This window comes from Argentina silus (assembly GCF_951799395.1).
Source record: "Argentina silus genome assembly, chromosome: X".
Lineage (NCBI taxonomy): Eukaryota > Metazoa > Chordata > Actinopteri > Argentiniformes > Argentinidae > Argentina > Argentina silus.
Window position 1 is genome coordinate 13,413,285 of NC_139653.1, and position 14,737 is coordinate 13,428,021.

General features: G+C 39.7%; 2 protein-coding genes across 2 annotated transcripts; one reads left to right on the plus strand and one right to left on the minus strand.

Moving 5' to 3' along the window:
* Nucleotides 1–510: 510 nt before the first annotated feature.
* eloal (elongin A, like) lies at nucleotides 511–6,960 on the minus strand (the record flags this gene model as incomplete). Its single annotated transcript, XM_083694578.1, has 11 exons — nucleotides 511–625; nucleotides 2,264–2,387; nucleotides 3,048–3,228; nucleotides 3,527–3,624; nucleotides 3,716–3,886; nucleotides 3,997–4,087; nucleotides 4,203–4,535; nucleotides 5,163–5,193; nucleotides 5,318–5,430; nucleotides 5,568–5,624; nucleotides 6,886–6,960. 11 exons carry the CDS (start codon nucleotides 6,958–6,960, stop codon nucleotides 511–513), a joined length of 1,389 nt encoding a protein of 462 aa, XP_083550704.1.
* Nucleotides 6,961–7,567: 607 nt separating this feature from the next.
* Nucleotides 7,568–11,925, plus strand: klhl31 (kelch-like family member 31). The gene is made up of 3 exons (XM_083695228.1): nucleotides 7,568–7,618; nucleotides 8,420–9,625; nucleotides 9,881–11,925. Exons 2-3 carry the CDS (start codon nucleotides 8,451–8,453, stop codon nucleotides 10,611–10,613), a joined length of 1,908 nt encoding a protein of 635 aa, XP_083551354.1. The 5' UTR covers nucleotides 7,568–7,618; nucleotides 8,420–8,450; the 3' UTR covers nucleotides 10,614–11,925.
* The last annotated feature ends 2,812 nt before the right edge of the window (nucleotides 11,926–14,737 follow it).

Sequence of the window (14,737 nt, forward strand, 5' to 3'; positions counted from 1 at the left end):
AGCAGACCAACACCATGCAGTTTGTCCCAACTCCTCCACTTAAGGGGAATGCATGCCTATAACACCTGCTGGGTTAAATTTAAGTCTGCAATATATTAAGACGTGCACACACACATACACACATACACACACACACACAGCTTCGTCCTAGGAAATGCTGGGCTACAGCAGCTGCTTACATTAATGGGAGGAGTGCAATTTCATCCACGTGTGTATTATTACCATGAGCAGAGGGTCTAGCATAATGCAACAACAAGCCTCCTGACTAGAACAAATATCAGATAAACTCATGTAAAAATGGATAATGGTGTTAAAATTCAACAGTATTTAGGATATATTTTTACACGACTCTCCCATTGACGCCAATGAATGAATTTCACAGAATTCAGAGTTAAGTGCATGGATCTCAAGTCTGGATACAGCCGTGTATACATGTTGCTCTTTCTAAATGTTTCTTTCTTAAAGGCACATCACCAAACTGTTGCTAACAAGGTATTATGTCCAAAAGTTCTACTCACTGCCTTTTTTGCAGGGGTCTTGTGCTTGGCTGGTTCCAGAGCTAGCGGTAGAGGGCTTAGCAGGCGCAATATGGCTTGGTCTTGCTCTGTTGTCCTGAAGCTTGACACTGGAGAGAGGGCAATGCATATAGTGTTAAATGTGGACAGATCATGCTCTCACAAAGACCCTCCCAGGCCAACACACACAAAAGGTCTGTACCAGCTTGTGAAACTTTGAGCCAGACACACACAAAACACTACAGAATGTGTTGCATCAATAAAGGATAAATATGAATATAACATGCCCTGGTTTAAATAAAATACGGTTAAAGGAGCTGTGCATAAGTGTTGGAAATCTGCCACCTCTGGGCACAAAATTCAGCTCAAAGTTCCAAACAACAACGTTCATAATGAAATATTTCATTTAAGGGATCTCATTCCCTGATGGCTGCCGACTAAACAGTCATTACAACCATAGGAAAGCTTGAATGTTATTGCATGTATATTATTGCATGTTTAAGCAAAGCATAACTGAATTGTTTGAAACTGATTTAACCAGAACATTTGTTGCATTGATACTGTACATTTTTAAAAGTGTCAAATCCTGTGAAAAACTGCAAACATTATGTCTGCAACATTGATCTGTTGATGTATTTAACTTGCCCAGATATTACATGATGCTACAGATGGCAAAGGCTGTGAAAGACAGTGAAGACTGTGTACACACTACCGGTGGACTGTTAACAACATCTGACCGAGGACACACGCTCCATCTCTAACTAGACTGAAACCAGTTTATCTGGCACTTTGCCCTGATCCCTACTCTCGCCTAACCTCACGCGAAAGGCATTTCACCCTGCGCTATCACATCAATCTCTGACAGGTTATGGCCCTGCTTAGCTACTGTTGCTGAACATTTTCATTTGGGAGAGTAGTATTAACAGAGGGAACATAACACATGTTGCCCATGGTTAGGTGTTTATGGAAATCAGAAAAGGGTCTTAAAAGTTTAAACATTAACACTTAAATAAATCATGTATCTGCAGCTCCTAGTACACATATGTTTGGAACATTACTACATTTTCTAACCCTAACTTTGGGATGAGGATTTAATTTCAGGAGTATAGAAAGTATGCATAGTATTAAACGATGTTTAATGCCATAGCTTGGTGTAGCAATACCACTCCTGTTTAAAAGCCAGATACTCCTCCCCAACAGAGGTTCAAATCCTACCTCTGACTTTCTCTCCTCATCTACAACATTCCTACTATGATTAATTCACTTCTTTTTTAAAACATTCAAACTGTCCACAGTAAATTACTTCTGTGCTGCCTTCCATTTATAATTAATCGCATTTCATGATAAAACACCACATTGACAACAAATTCCCCCAAAAAGTACAGTTTCTTAACGTTTCATACTTCCAAGTGTGGAAGAGTATTCCAATAAAAAATGTTTAACTATTATTTTGTATTGTTTTTTGACAATTAGTTAGACAATAGGAAAGGAGACAGGGAAACAGATGAGGGGGAGGACAGAGAACTGGGGACCTATGGGGAATGGCATAGCCTATGTGGGTGTGGTTGGGTACATAACCACTAAGTCACAGCGTCTGCAAAGAGTATTCCAATTATGAGCAGTATCAATAAACCATATAGGGGACAAAGCAGAAAGACAATCATGTTTATAAGCAAAACTGTGTAGCAACAGATTCTGGGTATCCACACTATGGTCACTAAAGGACAGGATGGTTGGAAGGAACAAACCTGGGCCTGTCTAGAAGATTAGGCTGCACTATAGCCCCAGTGGTTCCATGGATCTCCTGTTGGATTTGCACATTTCTAGGCGGCTTGGCTACGGAATGAATAAACACCAGCTTCATCTGTCGCCCTATGAGGCAGAGAAAAAGGAACAGGAAAAACACTTTTAAAAATAAGTAGAATATTAAACCGTGTGGAATGTCAACAAGACTGAAAGCAAACTAATGCAAGCCTGGATCAAAAGGGCGAGATTGCATCATTCATTATTGTTCACATTTAATGCAAGTTGTTTTTAAACCTCAGTATATTACAACACTCTATTCCTGTTTTATACTCTACAACATTATCTCCAGTCCTGCAAGGTCAGTAGTGGCTCTCACAGATCATCAGGGTCTCACGTTTAACCCTGTAGCCTGTCTCACTTTAAATCTATTCATAGACTCAGATGGCCAAGGGACAGATGGTCAGGTCCATGCTAACCCAGTATTTATGAGCCTTCTTGGTCAGATCACTATAACAACTGGCCAAAGTTGTTATGCTAAGTGCTAAGTCACTTCTAGAAGAGAATTCAGTTCAAAGGTGATAATGAGCATTATCATTTTTCAATCAATGGATGTATACATGAGACTTGATGGCTACCATTTCACCTGTCCCAGAACAATAATGATTTCACAAATCAAGATTTGACAGATTAAAGAGCATAACAATATGGGTTAGCACTCATCCACATTGTCAGAGAATGATATGAGACCATAAAATGCACTTAACAGAATTGAAACTTGAAACAGACCTTTGGGTTTCCCAGAATGGGCAGAGACAATGCTTTTGGTCAGTCTTTTGAGTTTTCTCTCTCTTTCCTTAGAAAGTCTCAGGTGCATCTCTCTCCAGGACTCGTACTCCTCAAGCTTGTGATCCCTGAAGTCCTTCCGACAGTGCTTCTCCCATAAATGATCAGTCAATCCAATGTACACCTGTGAACACAGACAATGACAATACCTGCTTACTTTAGATGAACAAGGTTCAATAATAATTATAGTACAGCCTTACAAGTCAGTCTTTAACATTCATAAAGATAAATCTAGTGATATAAAACTGCTCAGGAAATGAATCAATATGTTAACAGATCAAATGAAGTTACATTTAAATGTACATTACTAGGATTGAGTCTTAGAGTAATGGAGCTCTTTCCAGCATCAATTCACAACTTGGATGTACAGCGTTTTAACACAGTCCTCCTCAAATCAGCTAAGGTAGGACCTAGATTCTTACCGGATTGCTCTCTTCAATAAGCAGCAGCTGATCTGGTATACAGCGTTTCAATACTGGCTCAATGACTTCAAACGGGGCCCCTCCAATCTCATAGAGCACTGAGAAGAGAGAAAGAGCCCAAACATTCAAATGCACATTAGCACCTTTTAAATGACTGCCGGTGAGAAGGTTTCCCAATGCCATGCTCACAGTCTATGTTATTCTGCAGAGCACGGATACATTGTTGGTACAAGGTCATCATGGCTGGCAGAAAGGTGGTCTTAGCTCCAGAGTAGACCTGCATCTTCTTGTTCAGTCTTTGGCCAGTGAAGATCGGGGCCCCCTCAGAGAGATCAGACACTTCAGAGACCTTCTCCTCAGCTGAAAAGAAAACCATGCAGAAAATATATCAAATCAACTATCACAAAACAATGTGTAATAGCATACCTAGATGTTGAGAAGGGTCACATCAACATATTTGACTCACTCACTTTTTCTCTCAAAGTAGTGGAAGCTGGAGGGCTCATCACATTCAGGTAGATATTTGGGCAGTGGAATGTTGAGTAAGTCCATCACAGACCCCTTCATAGCCAGTAAAATGATAGGTCATGAATAACCTGGCTATCAGTGTGATAGTATTGATTCACAATGCCAGAACAAGGATCTTATAAAATATTCAGATCAATGTAAAACTTACTGTTTTGGAAGGGTGGAAGTCCTCTGCCACCTTATGCAACTCCTTAATGGATTTTGTGGTATGTGGTCTTTCTCCATTTTCAAAAGTCTTGCATTTCTTTGAAGGTCTTTTATTGTCACCAGATTTCTTTCTCTTAGATACTTTGACATCATAACTCAAGTAGGACTCAAAAGACATAGAGGGAACCACAAGGCCAATTTCAGTCTGTCTGTCTTCATTCATAATCTTGGCCCTTTTCTCTTTGATCTTTTTTGCTTGTCCCTCATCTGTCGTCTTTTCTTTGTCTGTACAACAGACCTGCTTCCTTTCACTGACCTGCTTCCTTTGCCCCTTCTTTCCATCACACATCAATGAGTTATTACTCACTTTTGCAGATTCTTTGTCACCTTGGTCATTAGCAATGTCAAACACTGTCATTTTGCTGACAACTTCAGATTTTGAAGGCACTTCAACACCCAGTTTTGAAGATGATCCTAGACATTTTCTATTGGAATCTCTCTTCGTCCCACATTTCCCTCCAGGATCTAAATTGTTTTTAGATTCTTTGCAGGACTTGGATTTCTCGTGGCTGCTCTTGGATCTTTTTCCCTCACACTGAACATTTTCATTGTTAGAATTTCTATCACAATAATTTGTTTTCTCAGAAACCATTAAGCCATTATTATCTCTTTTCTCCTCTCGGTTTTCCACTTGACATTTCAAATGTTCGGTTTTCAAAGCATTCTTGTTTTCCTTTTTACATTTAAAATGTCCCTTTTTTAGCTTACGAGGCTCCTTCTTCTCTGCATCGTGTAATTGCTCTAGCTCTGTAGTATCTTGGTGTTTGTCTTCACTGTTCCAGGGTTCCCTTTTTGAAACATCTGGGTTTTCATCCGTTTTCGAAGCATTGTGACTTTGGTCCTCAGTTTTCAAATACTCCTCAGAATGCTTTTGTTTCTCCACTTCAGTTTTCGAACATACACTCTGTGAGGCCGGACCCTCCGCTGTATGGCTGCATCAAGGGAAAATTCAGACATCATATTGGCAGATAACAAAAGGGAGCAAGTGGACTAAACCATCAAACAAATGATTCCAAATGACCAGGCAAAGTACACCACACGTCAAGTACACCATACCTGGATGATTCTTTGGGAACCAATTTCTTCCAGTTACTAACAAGTGACTTGGCGACTTCTCCAGCTTCCCCATGCTTACGCAGAGCATTAACAGCTTTGCCAATTCCGGTCTCCTAAGCAGGATAAACAGGACACATTTGAATACAAACCATTGAAAGCAACTCACAACTCAAGTGTGTATGCCTTTTGTATATGATATTTGAACATGAATTATATATTTCTCTGGAAAAACACAAAACACGGGTCTTACTGCAAGAATGTCCAGGGTTATATCAAATTCCTGTAGTTTCTTTAAGATTCTCAGGACCTGGATTAAGAAACAGGCATAAATCCATAAACTCCTGAGAGTTAACATTAGGGCCATCATAATGCAAACATTAGTCCTCATTTCCAATCAGTGTAAAAAAAACCTCTAATGACACTCCAGTAGTATGATGATCAGGGATTTAAGTCAAATTAAGTCAAAGAAGACAGTTGATATACATTCTAACTCATTCATGAAGAGGTAAATGGAAATTTCAGGACATGATTTGTTTCTTATTCCTGTTCATGATTGAATTTATAGAATTAAATGAATTATCATGTAGACATGAATATGCTTGAAAACAAAAGAAAATGGACAAAACATGAAATGTCAGCCTAGGCCACCAGAACACATTGACAGACATGCCAAATATGGTAATCCTTTTTTCGCTTCACTAGAAAGCCAGGATTGCTGAATGTGCATTCAAAGCAAGAGCTATGTACAGTATGGTGATCTCCCTCGCCCAGCTAGGCTACTCATTTTACTACAAACTATAAATGGGCAATGGTAATGCCAGCACCTCAGTAGTAAACCTGCCTGGACAAGGTGCAGTAAGCAGCAGAAGTCAAACAAGCAGGCAGAAATACAACACATACACCTGAAAAAGGCTTTAACACCATGATCGAGCTAAGCATTACATTTATAATTACCTCTCCCAAAAATCACACTTGAGAGGCTCCACAACTTTCAGTGTTGAATTGATTGACAGAAGCCATAAGTTCAGCAACTGGGAGGGTTGTTAATTATAGCACTGAAGCTCCACCCATTTCACAGCCATGAGCCTTACACTGATGTGGTACAGGCTGCAGAGTGATAGTGAGAACTTGTCTGTTTAGATGCAAAGGCATACACACACTACACAAATTGTGATTGGAATTATGTATAGCCAAATGTCCACTCACATATTCAAACATTAATGACAGCTTTGGACTGCATAAAGAAAACAAACTTTTCATGGAATGGGAAATGGGAGTTTGCTTTAGTGTATCCACACACACACAAACTCATAATTACTGTGTATACAATAGGCTATCATGTCCTCCTAAATTCTTGTGAAACAAATGTTCCACACTGCATGGTGTGGAATAGCAACATCATTGTCAGTAGGCCTAATGCGATTCACTCTACACATCAATATAACATTTTAACCATTAACCAAGTGTAAATATATAACTGTCTAGGATTTGAGTATTTGTGCAAAAATAAAATAGGATTAAACCAACAAACAATTATATTTGGCTACTTTTAGCACGTATAAAAATACCGTCTTTGATTCTCTCGATTCACTGAGCTGAAGTTTATACTGCAACACTTTCTTCGACACATCAGAGGTGGCCATCACGGTAGCACACGTGCATCCACTTGTGGATCAGACGTAAGTTAGTCCACTCACTTTTTATAAGGGGCGTTGTCAAATATGTTTAAAGAGGTAGGCCCTATGTCATTGTAATCAGATGGGCCTGTGCATGATGCCTCTATTCTACCCTCCTGCCCAAACCCGTTGTCCTAATAAGGCAACAAGGGCCAATTAAATCACGCTGAATAACATAACAACCATATTCATCTAAATATAATGTATGTATAGGCCCAACAGTAGGGCCTAAGTGACAACATAAATCCCATTTAATGTAAGCATACAGCAGTACCCTGATGCAACAAAAGCTATAGACATTTTAAAAACAATATTTAAATATAAAAAATACCGCAAGTTAGAGAGATTTAATGCGGAGACAATTTATAAAGAATGATCCCAGCTATCATGTTACAAGTCAATGGACTATTGTTAGTTTATGATTTGGTAAAGAGGGGTATGGCTTCAGAAGCCCCATACTCCGGCCCTCACGCGTATTGCGCATTACTTCATTTCGCATACGCTCAGAGGAGGAGTTAATTGCCAGTCACTTCTTGAACCTTGTCTACTGCGAGTCTCTATCTCCTGCACACTATCGGGAGGTGCAAGTCAATTTTGCACCGGCTTCAACTTCGAAATCTCTTCGGTAAGAAACCTCACGTTTAGACCATGCCTCTGCACATTCATGTGTGTCTGTCAAAAAAGAAAACGAATCTGTTATAGTAGGTTATAGCATGGGTAGGTTAAGGTTTAACAGTTTTATCATTCATTGTAACACAATTTAATGGTAGTTGATTTGAGAGATTAAAGTCAGGCTATAATTGTAGGCTTTTGTATTCCTGACAGGTTTCAAAATAACTTGGCATATTCACGAATATCATCTGCTGTAATACAACCTAGTGTAGTCGTAAATACGTTTTGACTTCTTTTCTTTACATTATAGCAAGATCACCTACAGTATTATAACATTCTGTTAACATAACTGTGGACTTCTTCAGAAATATTTAGAATTAAGTTTTTCGAAGGACGTTAGGCCTAGTCCTCATGACACAAAGTCTATAAAAGGAACGTCATGGGTGAACTTTCCAGAGTTGCTATTCCTGGACATGGGACTGATAAATTGTGACAGATGCAGGCAGAGGAATGTTGACGTGGTCACTTGCGCTAACATCACTTTTGGAAGCTAAGCCTACTGTCATTTTAACACATTTGGGGGAAAGAAGTCGACGGCACGTTAGGTTTAGGGCTATATTATGTTTAGGCTTTAATACATTTTCTTTGAATAATTATGAAAATATCCAAATATATTTGGGGGTTTTCAAGATTAGTTATAACTATCTGATAGTTCATATACATGTTGTGCCACATTGAGTTTTGAGTTAATATAGCTTTGATCTGATTATATCTCTGACATATCTCTGACATATCTCTCTAATTTCATTCTCAGTAGGTCTGGGCTGTGACCCACTGCTGCAGCCATGGCACCCAAAAAGAACAAGGCGACAAAAAAGAATAAAGGAGATATCAATGAAATGACCATAATAATAGATGACAGCCCTGTCAATAAGATCAATGGGCTTAACACCCTGTTGGAAGGAGGAAATGGCTTCAGCTGCATCTCAACTGAAGTCACTGATTCTGTGTATGCTCCTAACCTCTTGGAGGGTCTGAGCACTATGAGGCAGGACAGCTTCCTATGCGATCTGACTGTCGCCACCAAGTCAAAGTCCTTTGATGTCCATAAGGTTGTAATGGCCTCTTGCAGTGACTACATTCACAATATGCTGAAGAAGGATTCATCCCTCCAGAAGATTGACCTCAATGAGCTGTCTCCTGTAGGCCTTGCGACAGTCATCACCTATGCCTATTCAGGGAAACTAACCCTGTCACTGTACAGCATTGGAAGCACTATTGCAGCAGCCATGTTGTTGCAGATCAGCACCCTTGTGAAGATGTGCAGCGACTTCCTCATGCAGGAGCTCAGCACAGAGAACTGCATGTATGTGGTCAACATTGCAGACACCTACGACCTCAAAGACACCAAGGAGGCTGCTCAGAAGTTTATGCGGGAAAACTTCATTGAGTTCTCTGAGATGGAGCAGTTCCTGAAGCTCACGTATGAGCAGATCTGCGACTTCCTCACTGACGATTCCCTGCAGCTGCCCTCTGAGATCACAGCCTTCCAGATAGCCATGAAGTGGTTAGACTTTGATGAGATGAGGCTGAAATACGCCCCAGATCTTCTGACTAACATCCGCTTTGGAACCATCTCTGCAATGGACCTGGTGAATCATGTCCAGAGTGTGCCTAGAATGATGCAGGACCCAGAGTGCCATCGTCTGCTGGTTGATGCCATGAATTACCATCTGTTGCCGTACCAACAGAACATCTTGCAGTCCCGCAGAACAAAGGTGCGTGGTGGCCTTCGGGTCCTGCTAACAGTGGGTGGACGACCAGCCCTAACAGAGAAGTCTCTCAGTAAAGAAGTTCTCTACAGAGATTGCGACAATGTATGGAATAGGCTGACAGAAATGCCTGCTAAGAGCTTCAATCAGTGTGTGGCAGTCTTGGATGGCTTCCTTTATGTTGCTGGTGGTGAAGACCAGAATGATGCCAGGAACCAGGCTAAACATGCTGTCAGCAACTTCTGCAGGTGAGGATTTAATTTAATATTTGCATATTTTAGGCAATCAACTCCATTACTATGCAATGACAAATAAATGACCAGTTTGCAATGTAACAGGATGTAACAATGTTGTTACAATGAGTTACTACACAGGTATAGGGGTAACTTAATGTATGACCCATATGTACTTATGGGTGTGTTAATGTTGACAATAATAAGTAGTGTTTTTTAATGAATAAACAATATATAGTATGTGTTTGTAATGATACTTCTGTCTACTAGGTATGATCCTCGATTCAACACTTGGATTCATTTGAGCAACATGATCCAGAAGCGCACTCACTTCAGTCTCAACACCTTCAATGGCCTCTTGTTTGCTGTGGGAGGTCGTAACTCTGATGGCTGTCAGGCCTCAGTGGAGTGCTATGTGCCGTCTTCCAACCAATGGCAGATGAAAGCCCCAATGGAGGTGCCACGATGCTGCCATGCCAGCACTGTTGTTGATGGCAAGATCCTTGTATCCGGTGGTTACATCAACAATGCCTACTCCAGGGCTGTGTGCTCTTACGACCCCTCCACTGATAGTTGGTCAGATAAGAACGCTTTGAGCACCCCTAGAGGCTGGCACTCTGCTGTGACGGTGGGAGACCGAGCCTATGTGATTGGTGGAAGCCAGCTGGGTGGTCGTGGAGAGAGAGTGGATGTTTTACCAGTTGAGTGTTACAACCCTCACAATGGGCAGTGGAGCTACTCTGCACCCCTCCATACAGGAGTGAGCACCGCTGGTGCCACCACCTTGAATAATAAGATCTACCTCCTGGGAGGCTGGAACGAGATTGAGAAAAAGTACAAGAAATGCATCCAGGTTTATAACCCAGACCTCAATGAATGGACTGAGGATGATGAGTTGCCAGAAGCTACAGTTGGCATCTCATGCTGTATTGTCACCATACCCACACCCAAAACACGAGAGTCTAGGGCCAGCTCAGTTTCATCTGCACCAGTCAGCATATAAATTAATGCAGGTAGACTGAAGTTCACTTGCTAATTTAAGCAAGACCAAAAATCCTCCAGCCAGTCCATTTCAGAGAATCATTCATGGCTTTCAATGCAGAAAATGTATTTGTGCAAAATATATGTTTTACCTAACATACTCTCAATTAGGAAGCAAAACTGATGACATACAAATGTTAGACAAATATCTAATTTGGTATCTAATATGATATATTCAAAATAGTTTTCTTCTCTCTTTTTTTGCTAAATTGAGGCTAATCATTTATTAGTGACATGAATTCAGGTTGTTTGTGTGAAGCTGTGAGACAAATTAAGTGGGTATGAAGGGAACATTGATAGTCAAAGGGATATACTCAGAACTATCTTTGTTGTGTTACTGTACATTATGGTTTTGACGGAGAAGGTCAATGCAGTGTGTCAAAGTGGATATTTTAGCATGGAGATTAGACATAATTTGTTTTCTTTTGGGGCCAATTCAGCCGCAATAGTTGCAACAGACCTATTCCCCTCAGCCTTTAGCCGTTATTCCATAATATCAATTAGTTCCTTAAAAACTCCAGTGTATATGTGCTAATACTGTAGTAATTGCGTTATTTGTAGGATAAGATATTTTTCAAGGATAAACACATGCAAAATTCCCATATTTTGAACCCATGTTGTGATGATACATAAAGCTAAACACACTATATATTAAAACAAAGACTGGATAAAGAATGAAAAAGAAAGTACAATTGCACCTAATTCATAATGTATAGGTATACAACAATGACTTACAGAAAACATCTGTTCAGAGGTCATTGGATGCAAACATCACAATCCATATGTTTCTTACATAAGATGGAGTACTAAAGCATAAGTTGTTGCTGAAATAGGAAATAATGAAGAATTTAAAGTGATACATATCTATCATACCCACCAGGAGTAGGTGCTGTTGGTTAGTCATTTTTGTTTTCTGGAGCATTCAACATAACACAGTACAGTCATAAACATGAATTTGACAGTGATAACATTTGTTTTGTAAAAAAAGAAAGAGTGAATACTGGACCGGGGTGGGGGGTAGGTGGGCAGGGGGGGCAGGGAAGCAAGTGGCCTGAGCTGTCAATGGTATGGGCACTCTGCAACAATGTAGATACCCTGACAGTTCATGTTTTTTCATGTTCTTATTTTTAAAACCACACACATCTAGGTGTGTAAATGACAAAGAACTGAAATTATTTATTAAGCTACACACAAGTTATCTCAGTTGTGGGTGAAGCTGGTTTGATGAGTCTTATCATCGTCTCTCTTATGCTCTACAACATTATAAAAACAATTCCTACCAAATCTTGTCTGAATTGTACTTTTCCTCTATTATGTGAAAATATGTTTTGCTTTGCTTTTCACCAGTTTGCCTGTTTTATGAGGCCGGAGGAGTACCTTTTTGCTATGCAATTTCATGTGGTAAGTTATTGTCCCCCATCGATGAAATCCGAGAGGGGACTATGATTCGGTCTCTGTCCTTTTGCATGTCACAAGATTTTTCTCTGACACCACTGGGACAATTTTTATGAAATGATGGGTCTTGCTATACAGATGGGACATTTACAAAATGACACTGATTGGCCCAATGTTGATGAAACTACAGTGAAAGATGCGTCTTGCTATAGAGATTGTTTATAAGTTTCAACATGACTCCAATTCATCATTAAACACGTCATAATAGGGTGCAAAGTGAAGAGCTAGGAGTGTAGCCTAATGCAGTAGGCATATATGTTATTTATCAATCATTAAAATGATTGATAGTCAACGTGTCCTGATAACATTAGCTTATTCTATGTCCAGTTAATTCAAGTAGCTCTGAGACATTATTTGCCAATGTACCTGAATAATGAAATATGAGATAAAGCTGCCTGAAAGTGAGTCACCCTCATTCATGGTCCAGTCATCGTTGAATCATTAATGGAAATCAGATATTTTCAAACCTCATGCAGTGAAGAGGTACAGGTAGAGGACTACAGAGTATGACAATACAGTTGGTCCACCACACAGCCCTGAAATATATAAAATGTTCATATTATTCACAAAACTTGCAGCAGGATTTATTTTAAAACCTCAATTTTTTTCATAATTTCTATGGGAAGGTAGCAATTATTCATATTGATCCAAGTAAACAGTGCACATATGTATACAGTTCACAATAACTTTGCTGGGATCAAAAATAAAAACTAGTTATAATTCAATACATGTTTTATCTTGGGAAAGATATCACATAATATATGCAATACATGCAATTGGATCCACTCATTATGAATGATTGGGTCTAGAGCACATGGCTACCTCCAGAGGGAGGCACAGTGCATTGAGGAAGAGAGCAGGAGAAGCACTAGAGCAAAGACAAGACACTAAGTTTATAGAATACCTTTAATAGCAGATTAACAAATTGATAAACAGAGTATGTTGTATTAAAAAGTATATCGCATGTGTCCACACCACATACCACCATAAATTACACATGAAAAAGGCAAGTTGTGCAAATTGTGTAATCCCTCATGTGGATCCTGATAAGGGTTTGGGGATTCTAAGAGTGGTGCAAAACAAAAGGGAAGAAATAGTGGTGCAAGGTATTTTCTTGGACCATCAATTACTCTGACTATACAACCAACATCATGCTTCTTTATGCCATCCATTCCTGGACACCAGCAGTTGCAAGGCATATTAGATGACAGATACTGTACTGTGACTGTCAGTTAAAGGTTAACCTCCTCCCCAGGAGAGTAGACCTAGGACTTTAAGTATGTAATTTCCTCAGGGCAATGTCTTTTTTCAGATGTAGGCAGTGTGCTTCTTCAGATCTAGTGAATTAAAAAGAAAGAAAAAAAATTACACTGAACATTAAGCACTAATTACCCCCAAAGAGATAGATAAATATGTATTGTATTCATTGATCGTATTGCATTGTAAAGCAACTGGGCTTCTTAGTGCACGGCATGAGTCTCGTTTATAGGCTGCCACAGTGGCCCGCAAAGACCAAACAATGCATCAATATAGAAAACAAAACAATCCATCAATGAATATCACCAGACTGTCGACGGCTTGGCTTACAATAAGTCATTCAAGAAGTGTTTCAGCCCCAGATAATTTCTCTAACAAATGTACTACTGTTCTTGTCATGCAAAGTTAGACAATATCTCAGTGTTGGGGAAGCTACTCTGAAAATGTATTTAACTAAATGACCAGTTACTTTACAAGCAAAGAAGATGAACTACACTAAAGCTACCCTTGAGAGAAATATAGTCCAACTAAAGAGCTACTTTGTGAGGTGGAGCAAAGAGGAGAAACGGGAAGCAGCGAGTGAGTAAATAGTAGGGACATTTGAATTTGAAAAGGTTTTTAGGGGCTGGAATAACAGTTAAATACCTATTTATTTTTTTGTTTTGGGGGGAAATGTAGTGAGCAGTGACAGTAGCTCACCGCTACATTCCAAAAAACTAGTTAACTACTGAAAACACTAAGATTTTAATTTAGTTTAACTACCACCAAGCTCCATCAAAATGTAATAAAACGAATAGTTGAGCTACATAGTAAAACACTCCCCAACACTGCAATGTCCACTCTAGTATGACCTGTTTGACAAGCTTGTTTACAACGATAGATAAAAGGCAATACACACGGTATTGTAATATCACGTCTTGCAAAGTCATCATTACTCTACCAGTTATTCATTTCTAGCCTACAGAACACACCCTACATGAGTGGAACCGTGCGTAGCCTTATGCGATGAGGGAGGAGAGAAAGATTGCTGAGTCATAATGACGCGCCTCCGCCTGACACAAGGTACGCAAGATTTGCAATTCATCGGGTTATGTCCAATTGGGCGGAGTTTGCACTCGATTTCAGGTTTCTTTGCCCCGCGCCGCTGCGTACGCCGAAGGACTTGAACAAAACTGATTATGATAGGAAATTAAAAAATAAATTAAAAAAATTAAAAAGTTAAGTGATGAAGAAAAACATGAACAATAGTACCGCCGCATTACAGCTGAAGCAAATGAGACTGTGACCATTACACACGGGCTTGCAAACGAGCAGACCCACTGTCACATGTGTTCAGTCAACGTGAAGACTACGCAAGGAAAGCGGTAGCTAGTT

What these genes read in the sequence shown, in the direction of transcription:
- klhl31 (XM_083695228.1), top strand. Translation starts at nt 8,451, where the DNA reads ATGGCACCCAAAAAGAACAAGGCGACAAAAAAGAATAAAGGAGATATC. An exon ending in GCTGTCAGCAACTTCTGCAG is followed by an intron (nt 9,626 to 9,880) that starts GTGAGGATTTAA and finishes TCTGTCTACTAG; the next exon opens with GTATGATCCTCGATTCAACA.